General features: G+C 40.9%; 2 protein-coding genes across 2 annotated transcripts in view; both read right to left on the reverse strand.

Moving 5' to 3' along the window:
- Positions 1–21,518, reverse strand: part of LOC145485132 (uncharacterized) — a 248,317-nt gene that overhangs the window by 173,187 nt on the left and 53,612 nt on the right. The gene's annotated exons all lie outside the window — the stretch shown is intronic.
- On the reverse strand, positions 1,682–16,272 carry LOC145485183 (dehydrogenase/reductase SDR family member 7-like). The gene is made up of 7 exons (XM_081463883.1): positions 15,806–16,272; positions 14,576–14,700; positions 13,736–13,928; positions 12,991–13,037; positions 12,344–12,463; positions 4,568–4,737; positions 1,682–3,255 (listed from the first exon to the last, which is right to left on the reverse strand). The coding sequence occupies exons 1-7, from the start codon at positions 15,987–15,989 to the stop codon at positions 3,168–3,170; spliced, it is 927 nt and encodes a 308-aa protein (XP_081320009.1). The 5' UTR covers positions 15,990–16,272; the 3' UTR covers positions 1,682–3,167.

Raw genomic sequence — 21,518 nt, forward strand, 5'->3', positions numbered from 1 at the left:
TGTTGGTTTTATTTTCGTGAGGTCGCTGAAACTGAAACAATATGCGAAAAAAAATCTGGTTGCCACGACATATGAGGTCACGAAAATGTGACGACGTAATATGACACAAGCGTAACGCGCACCGAAACTGAAAATAGATTTCAAAAATTTTGCACTGGGAAGTGCGAATCGTTCTCTTAAACCGCGCTGACTTGTTGCAGCAAAAAACGTAACACAAATTAAAGCTTCCTTTTTAAACAAAGCGCGGGATGATGTTTTTTTCGTACAAGCCTTTGCCTTTACATTTGAATAGATTTTCATGCACAAGGATACGATTGTTCGAAGCTTGAAGAAGAGTTCATTGGTCACCTGTATTCGTGGTTTCATTCCGACACCGTCAGGAATACAGAAAGATATACGGCCTGATTCTTTACCAATAGCAAGAAAATATCTAAAAAGGCCACAAAAATAGACATCATCAACACCTTAAAAGCGCTATACCTTACTACTGGATAAAATGTTTGATTAACTTCTGCTGCGCTAACGTTGGTTGTCCCAGTGAATGATACATAAATTAAGTCTTTACTTACTTACTTACTTACTTATCTATAGACTAATGCCCAAATCATACCAAGTTATCAAGTTTAATCAAATCGGGTTTAGGTTTTTCCAATTTTTGGACTACGTATTGAATTCATTTTGAAAAGTCAAATTTCAAACCACCTTGCTTACATATTTTTTTCAACTAGGTTTTAACTTTGTTAATCAATTTGCCGGGTGTGTAGGGTATGAGCAGCCGAACTTAACTTAGTCAACTTAGGTCTTTTTCCAGCGGTGAGAAATAGGAAGCAAGCTAGAATAAATTGTTTACGAAACTGACTTAAATCAAAATAGGCTGCTGACAGTCTGTCTGTTGTTCAGCAGGAATCCTCCGTAGGAAAAAAGATGGCGACTGGTACATATACCCATAGTTCTTAGCGCACGAAAACCGTAACAACGTTCATAAAAACGTACAGAAACGTTGTAAAATCTTCAAACCTAGGCTACTTAATGAATTTAGTACAGGAACAAATATTGTTAAAGTTTGGCTTTCTTTGTGCCTTGAAGGCTTTGCTAGGTTCGCAAGGCATTGTGGTAAAATGTACAGCCGCCATCTTTTTTCCTACGGTGGATTATGAGGCGAGACGCTTTAGCCTAGAGGGGAATGGGACGAGCATACCGGCCTTGTCTCGCCCTCTTCCCTACTCGGCCACGGCCATACAACCCTTTTGCGTTTGCGATGGCTGAACACTCGTCTAAGTCACCCTTAGGGAAAAAAAAACCGTCTGCCAGCGGGCCTGAATCAAAATGGGTCTTAAAGATGATTTCCAGTCCGTACTACGCACTCTCGAGAGTTTGTTTGTATTATTTGTTTCGTCTCATGTAAGACATCACAAAATGTAAACATTTCACAACTACATTCAAAGTTTCAAAACAACCGCCATTATGGATGCGAAGCGGTCGAAGCCTTATACTCCGTTCTTTCTCATATCATTTGAAGAAACAACTTTTTGACCATGTATTGTGCTCTGTTCTTCATTATGTTTCCAACTCGAAAAGATGATGACTGCGTTAACTGGTATCCAATTCTAGACAAATTATCTTGAAAAATTGCAAATAAGATCTCCGTGTTTCTACTGACTCCCCGGGGGGGGGGGGGGGTACTCCCAGAAAAATTGGGCAGGGGTGTGCGGCCCCCTTCCCAAATCCCTTACCCTATTTATGACCAAAATCTGCGATATTCCCTACCCTATTTATGACCTGACCAAAAATTCGAAACCCTATTTGACCTGACCCTTAAATCAAAACCTTGTTTCAGACCTGCGTTATGATTGGTTCCCTAGTTCAGACCAATGTTAAGTTACCATAAACATAATTTGTGAAGGGCTTTTCTCGTTTTTCTTTTCGATAATGATGAAAAAGTGGCTTCTTCTTAAAAACTTACCCATATGAAGTACCCTGTTTATGAACAAAATGGCTGAAAAACCATACCATTTGGGGCCGCACATACCCTATATAGCCCATATAATGGAGTATCCCCCTCCCCTCCTCCGCTGACGTACCGTCGCAACTGCCAGTCCCTCTCCGCTGATTTGGAGGTAGAACATCGGGTTGTAACCGTCAACAAAAGGAGTAGACATGTGGAAGAATGTAGGGTTAATCAGGGTTTCTATGAGCTCTAAAAAGAGCTCCCGATCAACTCGCTGCGATTCTTGAACGGAACACATTTGATTTACTTCGCAGCGAAGAGACTGTTGGTGAACTTCTTTCGAATGCTTTGTAAATGAAGATGGTTAAGTTAACTGGTCTAAACGCACAAGATACAGTTGCGAAATTTATGCAAGCATAGACGTCGCCAATTACTTTCAATAAAATACTTTTACAACAAAACTCGCTAGACCGTAAAATGTTAGCCTTCGTTTATCCCCTCCACTAACTATGCCGCCATTTCACAGCTATTACTGATTTCATGCTTGCATGAGCCGAAACATTGCCATTGTTCATAGAGGCGGAGCTTAGGGTCATTAATATGCTCGCGCGAGGTTCAAAATGAATCAGTTCAACTCCCAAAGGCTCTTGGGACGGCGAGGAATCAAAGAGAGAAAATGTATGTTCCAGAAATGCTGGATTTGATACTATTTCTAGACATCGGATTTCCTTCATATGTTGCATGAGCCCTTTATACGTTTTAAGAAAACATATCCATGTGGAACCCAACGAGCTGACATCTTCATTTAGAAGAAATTCGGTCTCAAAGTTATCATACAGCTATTTCCCATACTCAAATTTACCCAGAGTAGGTCAAGTTGAACACAAAATTGATAAAGGTTAACGAGATGGTACCGAGTCAAAAATGGTTGTTATTTTATTATGAAAATCTTTTCTTTAAAAGCCATATGCAACCCTTTCCATATTTTATAGTCGAGCCGTGACAGAATAAAACGCAGGGGAACCTTTGCCTGTTGCGGCCATTTTTCTTTATTGTGTCATGCCATTTGTCGTCTCGGTCTTTCAAATTTAGCGCCATTGCACCCGTAAATATCCCAGATGTGTCACACAATTCTGCGCGATGAGAGTCACATGTAGAAGGGAAAGGGGGCAATACAATGTTACATTTTCACGACTGTTCTACATTCCATTTCCTTAGTCTATGACTCCTTAGTCAGTTCTGCTGCAGATTTCTCTTTATGCCGCAAAATTGTTTTTGTGGCTTCCATAAGGAGCATCTTAGTAAGCCTGCAAGTAAAAGACATCACAAAGTGGTTTTGATATTAATGCCACAACGTTAAAATCACGGTACAGTGGTCAAAGCCCGGGGAGTGACTTCGCTGTTGAAGGGGTGGGGATGCTCCTTGTCTCGTTTAGGGGTGTAAAATTGCGGATTTTGATTTATTATACAAACACCAATGAAACACCAGGTGAGCTTTCGCGCGAGTACATGATACATTCACAGGTGAAACGATGACCTTTCCAATGGCTACGTAATGAATCGCGCCTTTCATAGTAAAAGTAAAATGGTTTGGTATGCGTATTTTGTTGGTGTTTAAGTAATTAATTGGACATCACATCCCAGCCTAGTGATTTGGACTCTGCCACTGCCGGTCCCAAGCCCAAATGAGACAGGAGGAGGGTTGGGCGTGGGGCTAACAAACCCTCCCCATAAAAAGGTAGCCTGCTACAGAAACAGAAATTACTCAAGACGCCTCAGCTCTTGGGAGAGAAGGTCCTTAAGAAGACAGATCAATGGTCATTGACCAGTGACCATTTCAATTGAGAATGGTTCACAAGACCACGAAGATGTCACCAGACCACTCAACAGAAAATCAGACTGACCATGTTTGCATTGGAAAGAAATTCAGAAGTCGCTCCAGGACGTGAGAGTAAAAAGAGGTGCGGATGTTGCTTCAGACCAGACTTAGCTGTTGCACATCTCAAGCTAAAACTAAAGAAAAACTGGACTGGAGCAGCGCCTCGACGTAATAGCTTTGAAATCGGGCAGCTGAAAGAATGATGTAAAGAAGCTAAAGGAGTTCAGGGTCACAGTTAGAAGCAAGTACCAACTTCTCTAGGAACGGATGAAAGATGACGAGGCTGTTGATTGTATTTGGATGGGAGTGAAGGAGTCTTTAGTTTCAACTTGTAGGTAGGTACTTGCCCCCAAGAAACACCACAAGGATAGGATAGCACATACATACTAACAACTTGTGACAACGTGGAAGGTGAATTGATCAACATGACACGAGCGTGGGACAAAGAAAAAATCCGAGGCCCTGACAAGAATCGAACCCATGAACTCCCGAACAATGGGCGGGAAGCGAGCTATGAGAACTGATGGAGAGCAAGGCCAGTTCATATGTGACAGGCGTCTTGCATACTGCTAGGATCTGCACTGCTGTAGCCATTACGAGTGGTGATAAGTGAATTCACCATCTTTATTTACTTATCACAACAAGTCACTATTTTTTCAAGTGCTTTCAGGAAAGCTTGATCATAACTTATATCACATCACAATTAAACAAACTTGTTACATTAATTAAGCAACACATACCATCTATAAAGGTTTGGGAAGTACTGGTTTAAATAGACCATCAGTAGACCCGGTTCACTTGAAATCCAAACTTCATCCAAGTTGTTTGCCATGCTCACTACCATTAACTCTGCACAGCGCTCAGTCGACATTAATTGTAAGCCAGATATATCAGGTGGATCCTTAAACTTCTGCAAGGGCAAAAGTCACTGGAAATTTATTTCAAATGGCGATTACACTTACAGTTACATTACTGAATGCCAGTTGCTGATAGCTCTTCATTGTAAACACACAAAGTCGGTTTCTGTCCCGTAGACATGACTCAGCACTGTAGTACTCATGTCTAGATGCCTTGGGCATTAGAGTTACATGACACGCTGTTCTCATTTCAATTGGCCAATCAAAGTCTAAGATAACAAGTAGGAACAGAAACTAGGAAAAGTGTACCTTGGATTTGCTGTGTCCTGTCTACTCACATCATTATGCCAGCGTGGTTGCCCGAAGGTGTAGTGGATATCACGCCCAACTAGTATGCAGGGAGACGCAGGTTGGAATCCTGCTCGGGATACGAAGTGTTTCTTTCATTTCAGAGACATGTGTCAAAAGCCGCTTAACCCTTGCAAGTTATTCACACCTTTTTATTTAAGTCTGAGATGTCTAACATAGTTGACATCCCAGACAAGCCATTGTTTGTCTAAAAATTGTCAGTATAGATCTTCCTCGATCGAACTGCCGAAAATGAACTTGGAGTTTGGTCGTCGGAGTTTTTCGTTTTTAGGGGCTTCAATTTTTAACAGTTTACCGGCGGACATAAGAACTCTGAACTCTAGGCTTTTATTTAGGCAAAAGGCCAACGAACATTTTTATTTGTAATTTTTAATCGTGCGTTTTTATATGTTTCCCAATGTACTAGTTTTGCCTTTTTAACTTTTTATCTTTTTTAAATTTTTAAATTTTTAAATGTTACAGGACCCCTTTGATAACAGTACTTTATAGTACTGATGGGTTAATCCTGTCAAAAGATTCGTTTATTATTATTATTATTATTATTATTATTGTTATTATTATTATTATTATTATTATTATTATTATTATTATTATTATTATTATGGCACTACCCATAAGAGTCAATGTATGTTAGGGTATAAACCCTCTCAACTATCGAGAGCTAACCACTGTCCAGTTGGTGATATTTAGACTAACCTAACCAAGAAGTGCCATTTCGTTATTTTGTCATTTTGTGTTTTCTACACGCCCCTGGACATACAAGGTACTAGGCAACGCTTCGTGGTTGTATACCATGATATTCCACGAGTCACTTTTATTTTGTTGGCACACACAAAAGCCTATAGATGTGTGTATACCAAGAAAATACAATTGGCAAGTGGGATATTCCATTTTATATAATACGTCAAATTATTTGTTGCATTTTGATTAGTTCTCACCTATGATCTATTAGAGGGAAGACGAATTGATGACATCAATATAACAAACATTTTCCCTGTTTTTTTTTTTAAAATGACGGAAAGCTTTCAGAATTTGGATAATATTTTACAAGATTGGGTGAAAGATAACTAAGGTACAAAATGCCTTGCCAAGGCCGTGAGAAGATAAAAAAAGCCGTTTCTTTTTAGAAAACGACCCAGAAAAAATACTCAAGCTGTCCCATTCAGCATTCGAGTGAGACTAAGCCAAACACAAAATTGGTCTTGTAAGAAACCAGGATTGCTTTGTCTCGAATTTAACAAACCCAATAAAATGAAAATGTTTAGGAGAATATATTTTTTAAAAAATTCAACTTTTTTCAGTCTCAAAATAATTGTTGACACAGACTGATGTCAGGAATGAAACATCAAAACATCACTTCTTAAAATCAGTTAAAGTAAAGTTAACACAATTAACCTTGCTTTCCGACACAAAATGTTCCAGTCCGTTTCAGGGCACAGCAGTCAGGCAAAGTATAGGCTCACCAAAGCTCACGGCCAACTGTATCGCAGCTAGAAAGTGTCTCCGACACTATATCAAACTGATTTGAGAATCACCAAACACAGAAGTCACAGAAGACACAAATTTCCACCTTCACTAACGCTCCTTTCATTCAAAACTCTAATTGAATAGCCTCCAATGTTGACTGCAACTGCAAGTTTTGAACCAAGCATATATTTTCCTCCTGCAATATTCAAGGCAACGTCCGGGTTTTCAGCTCACAGGGCTGCTCTGATGACAAAAACTGACTTGATTTTTCAGGCTTTTTCTATAAGACTTGTAGATTTCGCAGTGAAATTCTGCTTTCCCAGTAAGTTTTCATTCTATGAGAAGTGATGCTCTATTCAAGGTTGACAGTGCCAATTGATTTCCCTGAACCAATCACAATTCTTTGCTATGCATAATAATCAATCAGATTACTTCATATTGTGTAGACCATAGATTTTCTCAAATTGTTATTTCTGTGTTACTTTGTCAAAGTGGGCAACTGAGGCCCAGCTTTCGAGTTTATATAAGTTGAGAGATTGTGAATTAAAAAAGCTTTTCCTGTGGTACCTTGTTTCATTATTACATAAAACAAATAGATCATTTCCATGTTGCCATGAATCTGTTCAGTAATAGATCACAGACAACGTCAAAATGTGGTAAGAACATCAGTGACACACTCGGCTATCGCCTTGTGTGCCACATTTTTGTTATCACCAGATTTTGATGTCATCTGTGATCAGTATTACTGAGCAGATGCAAGGCAACATGGAATCTGTTTGTTAAGTATATTGTGGTGGTTCGGGCGCAAGTAGACCAAAAGAGCTTATACAATAACAACAACAAGATTTATTTCTGCTCCCATTTCTCCGACCACATGCTTCGGTTCACCGCATCCCATAATAGACCAGTGATCATGTGACTGACACGTCACAACAGAAACACTACATCTCCCCCTAAGTTATTACAAATGTCAGCACTAGAGAAAAACTAAATGAACAGTATTACAAATCTAATTAATAGTCCTTAAAACAAACAGTCTCTCTCTTTATGTCTCTTGCACATTCTAAAACTAAGTGCATACGTAGTCTTTTAAATAGGCGGGTGGTTGTCTAGAGCGCGCAGGTCGCAAAACAACTGAATCGCCCGGCAAAGGGTTGGGTGGAGTCTCTTGCACCTCTGCTGGCTGGCTTGCAATTGTCATTGGATGCGTTTGTTCCACCTGGTCTGGCTCTTGGGGTAGTTGTGCTGGCTGTACCTGGTCTTCCTTTTCAGTGGTTTTAGGTGCAACAAATTTCTTCATGTGGGCTATGTTTCGCATTTTATTGTTCCCATTGGTATCTTCCAGTATGACGGCATTTCCATCTTTGTGAATGACCTTGTATGGCTCAGGTTCATAATTGGGTGAGGGTTTGTTCTCTCGAACCTGTTTCAGTAGGACTTGATCACCCTCTTCAATGTTGCTGAATTTGGCAGCGCGTGTTCTGTCTGCATACTCCTTCTGTCTAAGTTTAGCATGAGCATCCCTCTCTTTTAAGAGCAGCTGCCACTGTGCTTCAGTGGCTCGATCCTTGGGGATTTGGACTTTTGGAAGTTTGTCACGTAGCTTCCTCCCCATCAGTAGTTCTGCTGGTGATATCCCAGTAACAGTATGAGGGGTAACTCTGTACTGGAATAGAAAGTCTGCGAGTGCTTTTCGCCAATCTTTACCCTCTAGGCGCGCGATTCTCACGATTTTCAGTAAGGTCTCATAGCAACGCTCCACCTCTCCATTGCTTTGGGGCCAATAGGGCACGCCCTTTTTGTGTTCAATTGCTAGATACTCTAGGAATCCCTCGAATTCCTTGGATGCAAATGGAGGTCCGTTATCACTACGGACAGTCTCTGGTAGACCATGTGTTCTAAAAATAGCCTCCATGGACTTGATTACATTTTGTGCATCTGTTTTCTTGAGAAGGACAGCTTCGATCCAGCGAGAATAGTAGTCTACAACTACCAGGAGGTGATCTCCACTTGTAATCTCGAGAAGGTCAACTGAGATTTCTTGCCACGGGGAGTCTGGTAGTCTGGTTGATCTCACCGGCTCTGGTTTGGATCGGGGTCCGACAAGCTGGCAGGGGTGACATGTTCGTATTGCTTGCTCTACTTGCTTGTCCATTCGTGGCCACCATACTTTCTCTCGCAACCTGGCTTTAGCTCGGACCATACCTTGGTGTCCTTCGTGAGCCAACATTATGGTGCGCTTTTGAAGGCTCTGTGGAATGAGGATGCGGCTTCCCCTCATCACCACCTGTCCTATCACCCACAGTTCATCTTTAACTGCTTTGTAAATTGTGCCTTGTAACTGGCTCCAATCATCTGTCATTACAGCCTGCCGTAACATCTTTAGCGTTGGGTCTTTTTCAGAAGCGATTTCAACTTCCTTTGGCACCAACGCAGCTGGTACAGCCTCACTTACTACGCTGTACGCAAACTCTTCTGTAGCTTGAGTTTCGTGATCATGGGTAGTACCCACCGGTAGGCGGCTCAGGACGTCTGCAGCATTGTCCTTGCCCCGTATATGTGTCAACTTGTATTGAAACTGCTGTAAGTAGAGAAGCCATCTTTCTATTCGTGCTGATGGGGGCTTTGACTTTGCTCCGAGTACGATGAGAAGAGGCTTGTGATCAGTGCAGATTTCAAAGCTAATGCCATAGAGGTACAAGTAGAACTTTTCACAAGCCCACCTTACAGCCAGAGCTTCTCTTTCAAATTGGGAGTACCTCATTTCAATCTTACTCAGCTTTCTGCTGGCATAATATATTGGCCTGTAGCTTCCATCTTTTTGCTTCTGTTCCAGAATCGCCCCAACTCCCACTGGTGATGCATCGGTTGTCAGACGAGTTTCTGCGCCCTGTCTGAAATATGCCATCACTGGTGCACGAGTCAGCCGGTCTTTTATCTCTTGGAATGACTTTGCTTCCTTTACTCCCCACTTCCACTTGATGTCTTTTGCGGTGAGGTCCCACAATGGACTCGATATTGATGCAAAGTTGGGGATGAACTTTGAACAGAACTGCACGGAGCCAAGAAAACTTCTTACTTCTGATGGGTTTTGGGGTGCTGGTGCCTCAACAATAGCTTTCACACGTTGACTAGACAGTTTCAGCCCTTCCCCAGAGAGTACATCACCCATGTAGATCATGCTGCCAACACCAATTTCACATTTATCATAGTTAAGCGTAAGCCCACTTTCTTCAAGCTTGCGCATGACCCTCTCTAAGTTTTCGTCATGCTCTTCATCATTTGTGCCAACAACTCGTAGGTCATCGTGCAGGTTGTATGCCCCTGGGCAGTCTTGGATGATCTGCCAAACAATTTGCTGGAATTTTTCCGTGGCCATGTTTACACCAAAAAGCAGGCGCTTGTATCTGTAAAGGCCATTAGGCGCAGCAAAGGTTGTAATGTCCCTTGAGTCTGGGTGTAACTCAATTTGGTGAAAAGCCATATTTAAATCTAATTTAGAGAAAACTTTGGCATTCGAGACTTCTTGGAGTGTTTCCTCTACGGTGGGGACTGGGTGTTTCTCCCGCACAATGGCTTGGTTCGCTTGTCTCATGTCTAGACAGATTCTAATGTCACCGTTAGGCTTCTCGACCACTACTAAGGGGTTGACCCAGCTGGTAGGTCCCTCTACTTTTTCGATAACATCAAGCTTCAGTAACTCTTCCAATTTCTCCGTGACTTTTTCTCGTCTACTAAAAGGAATTCTGCGTGGGGGTTGAGCAACTGGTTGTACTTTTTCATCAATGTGTAACTTGAGCTGGTACCCTTTGAGCTTCCCCAGGCCCTGGAAAACTTTGGGAAACTTTGCCCTTAGGGAGGCCTTTCTATCTGCTTGTTTTGGATTGTTACTAGCATCATCAGATTCAACATCACAGCTGTTAACAGGGATACCAACCCTTAAAACACCAAGCAACTCAGATGCATCGCGGCCTAATAGCGTCGCAGCTTTGCCAAGCATAACATAAAACTCAACATTCAGGGACTTTTGGGTTTGTGGCACACGTACATCAAGATTACATTTTCCTTTGATTTGGAGTGGCTCTTCAGATGCATAAGCAAAAACTCTTTTGTTGCACTCCAACAATTTAACATTACCCCCCGTTACAAGGTGAAATACTTCTTCGGACATTAAATTACAACTAGCACCAGAGTCTATAACAACGTTGATAGTCTTATCTGCAATCTCCAGCTTCAGAGTGTTCCCGTCATCTGTCTCCCCAGTGTAGAACACGTAGAAATCATCCTTCCTTGCGGAGTTTCCAGTAGTCACGTCTTCGGTTACTTGGCGTACATCACGTTGGCCCTGTGAACTTCCTCCTCTTCGTCCACGGCTTTGCTTTCTTCCAGAGTTTCCACGGTATTCGTTTCCACGACCACGACTCGAACTGCGACTAGAATCTCGCCCTTTACTCTGTTTGGAGTGACAGCACACTTCGAAATGACCCACGTTGCCACATTTCCCGCATTTGTGGTCACGCGAACGAAGACATTCCTTCGCGAAGTGTCCCGCTTTATCGCACCGCCAACATTTTCCCCCTTGTTTGGCGTCTGGAGATATGTTATTCACTCGGCCATCACGGATAAGAACGAGGGCTTCTTGGTCATGGTATTGACTAACGATTTCCAATAGTTTGCTCAATGTTAATGTTTCTTCGCGATACAACTTGGCCTTGAGGTTTTTGTCTTGAATGAAAGAAATCGCACGATCTCTCACCTGGTTGTCCCTTTCACCTTCATATTCACAATGTTCGGCTAATTTCTGCAGGCGTGTGATGAAATTGTTAATGGTTTCTCCAGCGGTTGGTTGAGCTGCGAGAAACGCCTGTCTTGCCATCGGCGCGTTTTTTCTCGGTTTGAAATGTTCGGATAGGCTGTCCATAGCTTTCTTGTAATCCTTCGCTTCGCCTCGTTTGTCGGCAGGAATTGAGTTATTAAAAACGTCTCTGACTTGGGGCCCGGCGAGGTGAAGTAGAAGCGCCTTCTTCTGTGTTGGGTCGCTGATTCCCGAGGCAGTCACGTATAATTCGAATTCGTCTTTCCAAGTTAGCCATCGTTGTGCGAGTGTAGCTGGCTCGCCCACAGCGTTGAATGTTTGTAAACCTGGCAGTCCGCTCAAGGATACGGCCATCTGTGCGAGTTTTCCACTGTTTAAACTCGTTATCCACTTTTTATCCGGTTTTCCTCGTCGCCAAATGTGGTGGTTCGGGCGCAAGTAGACCAAAAGAGCTTATACAATAACAACAACAAGATTTATTTCTGCTCCCATTTCTCCGACCACATGCTTCGGTTCACCGCATCCCATAATAGACCAGTGATCATGTGACTGACACGTCACAACAGAAACACTACATATATCATGAGAAAGTTTTGCATGACCATTTAATACCATGTCTACTGGTGTAAATGTATATCAATAGCTCTATGTTACTTCATATTACATGTTTTACTAAATTACACTTTTATTTAGTATTTTATCTACTTGATGGATATTTAACTAGTTTTTTTCCTCTCATTTTATTATTATGTTTGTCATGCATTTTATACATGAGCCCCTGGCTCAGATACTGAGGGCAACCTAATCCCATGCATGACATCAATAAATTGATTGATTGATTGATGTCAGTATCTGTCATAGAATATACAGTGGCCAACACAAACACTGCAGTGTGTGATGGGAGGATTGGGTGTAAAACAATGGCTTTCCTGTATCCTGATTGAGCGATCCTTAAAGGGTTACAAGTCTTTATAGATATATCGATCAAAAACATATTGTTTTCTTACTTCATCAATGTTCTCAGTGAAAAAATGAAGAGAGATGTTTGTCTTGACAGGTCCTGGCAGAACAGTCTGTACATGAATGTTGTGCTCAGCCAGCTCCAGCCGTGCAGTATCAAAGTAACCCTAACAAAATGATAATGGCAGTAAGTACCTGATACATTTTCTGGCCATTAGACTTAGTGTTGTTTCCAAGACAGAGCCATTAGGGAGCACTGGCCAGGGGTTGGAGGGGAAACAGAATTAACTGTTTCCTGTGGGATCAAGCAAGCATATAATTCTGAAAGAACTAAAGAATGTTTCAAAATTTTCTATTTGACTTGAGACTTAACAAGCTTGATTTTCACCACTCTCTCAAGTCTAGTCTGTGGTGGGTGATTGAAGCCTCACTTGAGACATGACCTGATTATACCCCATTCAAGCTATTGTTTCCTCATGAAGTTCAATTTAAATATTGTTGTTTCCTTGGACATTATTATGTGAGAAAAGAAGATAAAACAAGAAATAGACAGTCTTAATTTAACAAAAAAAAAATTAAGTAAAAAGGTATGTTGTTGCGCAATTTAGCCATGTGCTGAGATGTGCTAGTAATTTCTACAGGTAGCTTGCAGATGCACTTTGATTAGCAGCATTTGTGTCCTATTAGTACATACCTGCAATGCATGTTTACTGGCACAATAAGTTGCTGAAAAAGGTACGCCTATGAAGAATATTTAATTTTATACATAGTTATCAGTATTACTACAGAATTCACTCAAAAAATTATTTCATCATAAAAATCAGCTGCACATTTGGTTGGTCAGTCGGTTGGTCAGTCGGTCGGTAGGTCGGTCATTCAGTCAGTCAGTCAGTCAGTCAGTCATCCAGTCATTCATTCAGTCAGTCAGTCAGTCATTCATTCATTCAGTCCGTCCATCAGTCAAATTGAGTCAGTCAGTCAGTCAAATTGAGTCAGTCAGTCAGTCAGTCAGTTAGTCAGTTAGTCAGTCAAATTGAGTCAGTCAGTCAGTCAGATTGCATTAGTCATTCAGTCAGTCAAATTGAGTCAGTCAGTCAGTCAGTCATTCAGTCAGTCAGTAAGTCATATTAAGTCAGTCAGTGAGTCGAATCGAGTCAGTCAGTCAGTCTGTCAGTCAGTCAGTCAGTCAGCCAGCCTGCCAGCCAGCCAGCCTTTCAGTCAGTCAGTCAGTCAGTCAGTCATATTGAGTCAGTCACTCAGTCAGTCACTCAGTTAGTCAGTCAGTCAGTCATCAGGCACTCCTTTCAAGACTTTTCAGTTTTATAAAACAAGTTTAACAATATATTATTTAAACCCATGCAGTTAATACATATTCTATAAAACCCAAAACTCATCAAATTTAGTCATTCCAACAAATGAATTAAAATTAATGACATTACATGTTTTTCCAGCGGTACTGCTCACCACCACAATCTGCCCCTCGTGACGTTCAATCATATGCGGGAGGACTGCTTTGGTCAAAGAGATGGGTCCAACAAGGTTTAAATCCAAAAGTGCTCTATCCACCTCTAATGATGTTTTTTCCACCAAAGCTATCTGTGACCTACCAGCATTGTTCACCAGAATGTCAACCTAATACATTGAGAAAACAACTGAACTGGTAGTCCTGCTTCAAATGCCTCATGTTAATCTGCTTTTGTTTTCTTGGGCTTTGTTTTTTTATTTCTATTAAGGTTCAGTGCATGACGATCGATTGTGCAAAATTGGGAATGCACTTGGGCATGAATAAAGAAATAATGACACCGGAATGTTCTAACTACAAAAGTTATACTAAACCAGTCTATTGCACCTGAGTATATGACTGTACCTCATAGAACAAGAAAATCACTTATTTATAAATATTAATATAAATTATAATATCATATTTCATGGCAATATCAAAACATCAAACAAAACTTGTCTCTGTTAAAACTTCATTACATAATTCATGAGTCTATGTAATATAAAAGTCATTATTTTTATTGTAACTGTGCACAGTAGAATTATTGGACAGATTATGAAATACACCTGTACACACAGCTGGTCTATCACAAAACACCTTTTTGTGATGTCATCTGACTACTAATTTAACCCAGGCTCCAGCGGAGTATTGGACCTCTCACCTTCCAAAACATAATTGTTGTTTTCATTGCAGAATCAGTGTATAATACCAGCAAAATTGCCTCGCTTGACAGTCTGAAACTCTGTCTTTACATTATCAAGAAAAAAACACTGTATACCTTTCCAAAGTGTTTGAGGACATCTTGGGTCAGTTTTTCATGTGTGTCATATTTTAGCAAGTCCAAGGGAAGGACAAGAATATCTTGATCTGTTTTAAACGAGGAATCATGAGCAATGGCAATGGCTGAAATATAAAAATTTACATAAAATTTATTATGAAATGGACATTAGAAATAGCCAATAACAGTAAATTATAAAAGAGGGTTTACATGAATTTTTTTTTTACGTGTCAGACATGGCACAAAGAGCCCAAAATATAAAAGTTATCATATAAAGGTATCCAGCAAGTGGATTTTAAAACAATGAGATTAACATCAACTTGGGAAATGGTTGCTGGTGAGATTTTGTTCTAGCTTGTAATATTATTGGTTTGTAATAATAATGTAATAATATTGTAATATTATTGGTATAAAGTCGACATGCATCGTGTTATCTAGTGGGCAAGACAATTAACTCTCACAGTGCCTCTCTCAACCCAGGTGTATAAAAGGATACCAGCGAACTTAATGCTGGGGATAACCCATCCAGGGGGGAGTAGAAATACTCCTAGTCACTTCATGCTACAGAAACTGAGATAAGCTGCGGCTTGATGAGCCACTTTGCTCGTATGCAGACTTTATCTTTTACCTTTACCCTTGCAAGTCTGCTCTTCTATGAAAAACTGTGGTGACATAATCAAATCATTCAGGGATCTTGCCCTGCAGTGTGTGGGTGTGTGTGTGTGTGTGGGGGGGGGGGGGGGGAACTCCCAAATAAAAAGGATGGAGAGTCTCCTTGTACCTTTTTGGGGTTAAAAACGCAGTTTTGGTCCCTCTTAGGATGCTTAACCTCAAAAGGTCCACAGTGGGAACTTTTGCAGTACCTTTGAGGGTATTGAGCCGGGAAAATGTGGCAGGAGATAATGTGTTATGTAAGAATTGGTACCTCTTTGTAGGGGACAAAAAATTTCCGACGAGCACCCCCGTCAGGGAGTTTGCTTGTCGCGAATCAGATGGCAAGCTGTTCTACAGCTCAGCTCTAGACAATAAATCGGGGAGCTATCGTTTGTTTGGGCAGAGATTGCGCCAGAGAGTCCGGGGCTGGGCAAGTGTCCGTCCTCTGGCCGTGGTAAAATTTCCAAAGCCCCGGAGCTTTAAGGAGATCTCAAAAGCTTGCCATTAAAATAGTACGACGTACTTAATTTATCCAAACCCATTTTGCCCAAGTTATTTTATCTTAATTCAACCTACCTGCACAATTCTTCTTGACTCTCTCTAATTCTGCCTTCCTTCTCGCAGACAATACTAATTTGCAGCCATATTTGACTAGTTCATAAGCCAAATATTCACCGATACCGCTCGAAGCGCCAGTAATCCAGACCACTTTCCCGCGCAAGGCAACCGCTGGATCTTGACCAATCCTCTCATAAATCATCAATAAAAAATCACCATCTTGGAATTTGAAAAGTAAGAAACAAACAAGAGGAACAAGAACTGCAGCTATCAGGAAATTTCGGCCCACTACGATGACCTTGCAACTTATGACCACGTCTGTAACAAGACACGTGACCTATCGATGATAAAACAAAAAAAATGTTGGAATAGGAATCGGGACCAAGGACTAAGGAACGAAAGAACAGTGAACAGGGAATGGGAAATACGGAGTTTTGGCTTTACCTAAACGTGTTACACCACAAAGAACATATAATCGATAAACCTGCGGAATTTTATCTATTTATTTTTTTGTCATTATTCGAGAACTTTGTGTTTAGAGATTCCCTCAGTTGCTATACATTATTTGGCATGGGAGAGATTTGTCTGATTTTGCCACTTAGTCCCCGTTTAGTCCTTAATAAATTAGTTGAACCTCACTATTCCAAACTCTCAGGGAATAAAAAAATAGCTCGAAATAGCAGGAGGTCGAAATAACCGATAGTAAATGACTGAAGCGCAAATCCAAGGATATGGTTTTAAGTTCGACATAACCGAATTCGATTTAGCGAGGTCCAACTGAAATGCTATATCTTTGCTGCTTGCATTTGGTCTCGATAGAAAATAGATTAGCATGGAAATGGTTGTTTGAGTTGTCTGCGAGAGTAAAAGTAACGTGCAAGGTAAATCTGGGAGCCCAAGAGAAAAATTCTTTTCGCTAGCGTATTTTTTCCACATGCGACGTTAATAAGTATCCCTCTGCGCGAACTGCTGAATTTATTTTTTTGCAAAATTAAAGGTTAATAGGAAAGATATTTGTTTACAAACATTGTTTTTGTTATATAAATGTACAAACCGTTAAACAAAAGAATTCTTTGTTTCACCAACCAATAGTTCTCTGGTTGGCATCTTAATAACAATAGATGACGTCACTGAATCTTTGCTATTCTGTCTCAAATGGTTGGCCGACCGTTTGAGATCATTATTGCAACATAAAGTGATAAAGATTGGTAGTAATCCATCAGATGATAAGCGAGAGAGTGCTGCAAAGGGTTGTCATGCACCTTGATTAAAACTAAACAAACATGGACAATAGACGTATTGGGTTAACGTGTTTACAGCTTGTTGCCACCCAATTCATACCACGTGATGATTCATTAGGGAGGTTGCAATTGTTCTGTTTGTACATACACTCATGCACTCAGTTGCGCGTGACAAATTGCACAATTGGAACCACACGTGATCTGAATTGGGTGGCAACAAGGATAAACACTTTAGCCGAAAACGTCTATAGCTTTTTTTTTTACATTAAAGCCGAAACATGATTAGAGTAAAGCTGCAACAAGTCGCGGGGACAAGTCCCATCGTGTGAACTGGCCATTTTTGCTTCAAAATCTGGTCGCAGGGACCAAACTTTGGTCCCCGCGACTAGTCCCACGAATTCAAACCAGTTTGAATTTTTGGGACAAGTCCCTGCGACTTGTTCCTCAGAACGCTTCGTGTGAACTGTTCTTGGGACAAGTCCCTGCGACCAGTCCCTTCGTGTAAACTCTTCAGGGGACTAGTTGCAGGGACTAGTCACAGGGAATAGTCCCCTCGTGTGTGCCGACAAATATTCTGCTTTCTATTCATCGCCGATAACTGCCGTCGTATTTCTTCATCGGTCCATATTTCAACTAGACATTTGGCCTCATAATAGCCCCAATTTTGGTTCTTTAGGGCAGTCGCCTCCTCTCCGCATCCATCCGCCATTTTGAACGTGTTTGGTCTGATCATAATTGAAGGTTGTTTTAATAATGCTCAGAATAATCATGTTTCATTCGCGCAATGCACTGTCTGATGTGAACACTTTTCATAACGAAACACGTTTCATTCGTGATCAGACTAATCATGTTTTCGGCCTAGTGAAAACACAGTTTAGCTCTTCTAATAAAGGTCTGGACACTCCATCTACTTGTACAGGGGCTGATCCAGGAATTTCTGAAAGGGGAGGGAGGCGGGGTGTTGTACACCTTTAAACTCTCGACGCCATCGGCGAGGATAGCGAATGCTGCAGGTGAGAGCTTCCAGGGGGCTCCGAGGTCATCCCCCTTTTTTTTTTTTTTTTTTTCCGATTTTGTCTTCTAAAACGCCATTTCCAGTGTTCCTGACACTTGAAAAGCGTTTGTGAAAGCATGATATAAAATCTGGAGTTTACTTTACTTCTCAACCAGAAAAACACAACTAATAATGCAGTCGTGAAATGTACGTTATCTTTCCTAAAGCCTGGTTCACACTAGCGACAACGACATCGTCACGAACGACAAAAAAAGAACGTTATCTCGACGTAAAAAGGACGTTTTGTTTGTAGTGTGAACATGTAGACATAATGACATATTAGCAACATAACAGCATGAACATAACGACATAAAGATAAAACTGATCTTTTCCTCATGTCGTTATGTCGCTAGTGTGAACCAGGCTTAACTGGACAATCAGTCAGTTGGTGGAAGTGAAACAACTTCGTATACAACAATTTTATTCTATAAATTTTATGAAAAGTCGAGGAAATAAAAATACCCCTGAGCATTAAGAAATGTTTAAACTGCAGGAGAGCGAAATAATCTAATTATTTTAGTGCAAATCTACTAGTAGTTTACTTTATCAAATCCTCTTACAGACACTTTTCTTGGCAATTTGCACGGCTCCGTAGAAGATCACAGTTATGCGAGATGGACTTGTAATTATATTACTACAAGTGAAGTAACTTTTGGTTGGTCTAGAGAACGCCTCGGGTGTAGGTGAAACACGTAAACAGGTATTTGAAATTGTTTATTAGAAGCAGATTATGAATCGAGAACATATGCATGTAAAAAAACGTTTGTAACTTCACTTGGAGGAAAACAACTACCACAGTACAGCAAAGTTAACGTAATTTGGAAATATATAATTTTAACGTACACTGACAAAGATAATAGAAGCAAAACGGTATATACTTCTTTTATACCCTAAAGTTTACCTTCCGGTGCTTTTAAATGAATAAACAATTGAGATTAGTGCTCACCGGCGTGGGAGGGGGGAAGGGGGGGGGGGAGGGGGGTACTCCCATTTAAAAAGGACGGGTGCGCCCGTAGGAAATTTTGAACAGAACACCTAAGAGGTACCAAGATCCTGTTTTGTGGGCGTGGCTTGAAATTTTTCTCCTGTAAAAGAGGCACCAATTCTTACATAATACATTAACTCATGTCAATATTTTTTTTGACTCAGAACCCTTAAAGCTACCACAAAAGTTCCCGCAGTGGACCTTTTGAGGATAAACACCCATAAGGTCGGATTCACGGTGCAATATTGCCCCCACAGGCTCAACTGCATCGTGTATCCACCCCTGAAATTGTTGCGCGTAATACTGCAGCAGTAGAATTTCGTCCAACTACTGCGACGTTGCACGCAACAAATTTCTTCGTGTACACAAATTTCAGGGTTCAGCCAATCAAATCTCACGTTCAAATTTAACCGCTGATCCGAATGTCGCCCGTCGTACGTTCCACATAAATTCAAGTCAAGTTTACGGGTCGTCAAAAAAGAAAGCGATGGCTTGGTCAGTCGCAGAAGAAACTATGCTAAATGACGATTACAGAGGTAAGTAATCTTTTTCCTAAGCCTTACCTGTGGTTCGGAGTCCAAACGTTTTGTTCTGGATATTTTCATTCACTTCTTTTACCAGCTTTTATACTGCTCGCGTGGTGGCAAGGAGTAGTCGTAGCGCGCGGAATTTTGTTCCGTTTATCGATATACAAAGGAAGAAAAGGATTTTGGATTCCGCGATGTAAACATGATTGGATGAGAGCTTGGTAGCCGCTCATCATATATTGCGCGAAATATTGCAACCGTGTAGCCGCGTCGAGTAAATAATCGTGCGCGCAATATTGCACTGTACATACGGGCCTTAAAGAGGTACCAAAACCGCTGTTTTGAATTGACCCCTGAAAGATACGACGAGCACCCCCGTCCTTTTTATATGGGAGGGCCTTATCATCTTCAATACAGATTGTGTCGGGAACTACACTGGAATTTCGTTTTGCCGCATGTGATTGCGAAAGATGGTAGTCGTTTGTTATTGTTCTGTCTGAAAGGGAAAAAATGTATGTATTAATCGCGGTGTGTACTGAAAAGATAAAGATCGATAACGGGAGAATTTTATTTTATAGGATGGCTTATCACGAGTGAGGCATAATTCTCATAATAAAACATTAAAAATGTGAGAGAGCATGTGAATACTGTGTCGCCAAGTAGAATTAGGCTATAGCGGTAGAAATTCAGTGATGTCTATCGGCTGCTAGCGTGATGGCGTGATAGTAGAAACGATGACAGTAAGGGAAATGGTCTTATCCACAACGGAAATACCAGGGAACTAGTAAGCAAGTGGTAAATGATTCGTGATTTCACAGGTCGATTTCAAAGGTACGTGGGTGACCTTATATAAAATAGATCTAAAAGAAAATTTGAGACAGTGTACTCTTAACTCGTTCTATCCATTATTTTTAAAATACAGATATTTATATATTCGTCTTTGCATTTGGCTGACTGTTGGTTCAAATTGCCGCAATATACCATTCCTGTCAATGTTTCAGGGCCATTTTCGTGTCACCTTTTCCACCCTCCCCGGCCCTCCCCTACACCCTCCCCTTCCCCCATAGATGAAGAAAATACCTACCCACCCCTCCCTAAGAGTTAATTTTTGATAAAAACAGGTCTAGAAAATGGTCCAAATAATAGTCCAACAGTTCAATGGTCCAAGGGTCCATTCGTCCAGTCCATATCTTACCCTATGCCGTCGCCAACAGTTCAAATGCCTTTTTAGTACAAGTTAATACTTGGAAGTAAAAACTACTGGGAAAAGAGTGCGACGTTTCGACCGAACTTCGGTCATTATCAAGCTTAAAAGTGAAGACAAAAATTTTGCATAGATATAAATATAAAACAAAGAAGTGAAAGTATGTAAAGTATGAAAATGTAAAAAAGGGATGTTAAGAACAATAAAATGCACGCTCGTTTACCCGTAGTTTTTACTTCAAATTGTTTTAAAAAACCTTTACTTATAAGTTGATACTTAATTAATTAAAAATACTTTTACCTCAGGCTTCGATTTCACGTGCAGATCGTTATCTGTCATTCGATCAAACTTACAGGTTTTCTATCGAGCCATTCGAACGCCACCAAAGCAACCGCTAGCCATGATAACCATGAGAAAATCAATGCATGGGTTTCCTTTTCTTTCCTATATGGGTATGGGGCTCCGCTTAGGGGTCCTTCGGGCCGCCGGAGCTCCGCTAATGTTACAACTGTATGCACCATAACCTCCGTTACCAAATAAAGGATTGATTGATTGATAAATTGATTGACTGATATATTGATATGTAGCTCAAATTAACCGAGCTTACTCGGTCTGTATGGGAGAATCTTGACCGAGGTCGTGAGTACAGACCAAACGCAGTGAGGTCTGTACACACGACTGAGGGAATTGTCCTTGTTTATTCAATGAAACTGGTTTGTT

Source organism: Orbicella franksi, chromosome 4, assembly GCF_964199315.1.
Source record: "Orbicella franksi chromosome 4, jaOrbFran1.1, whole genome shotgun sequence".
Taxonomy (NCBI): domain Eukaryota; kingdom Metazoa; phylum Cnidaria; class Anthozoa; order Scleractinia; family Merulinidae; genus Orbicella; species Orbicella franksi.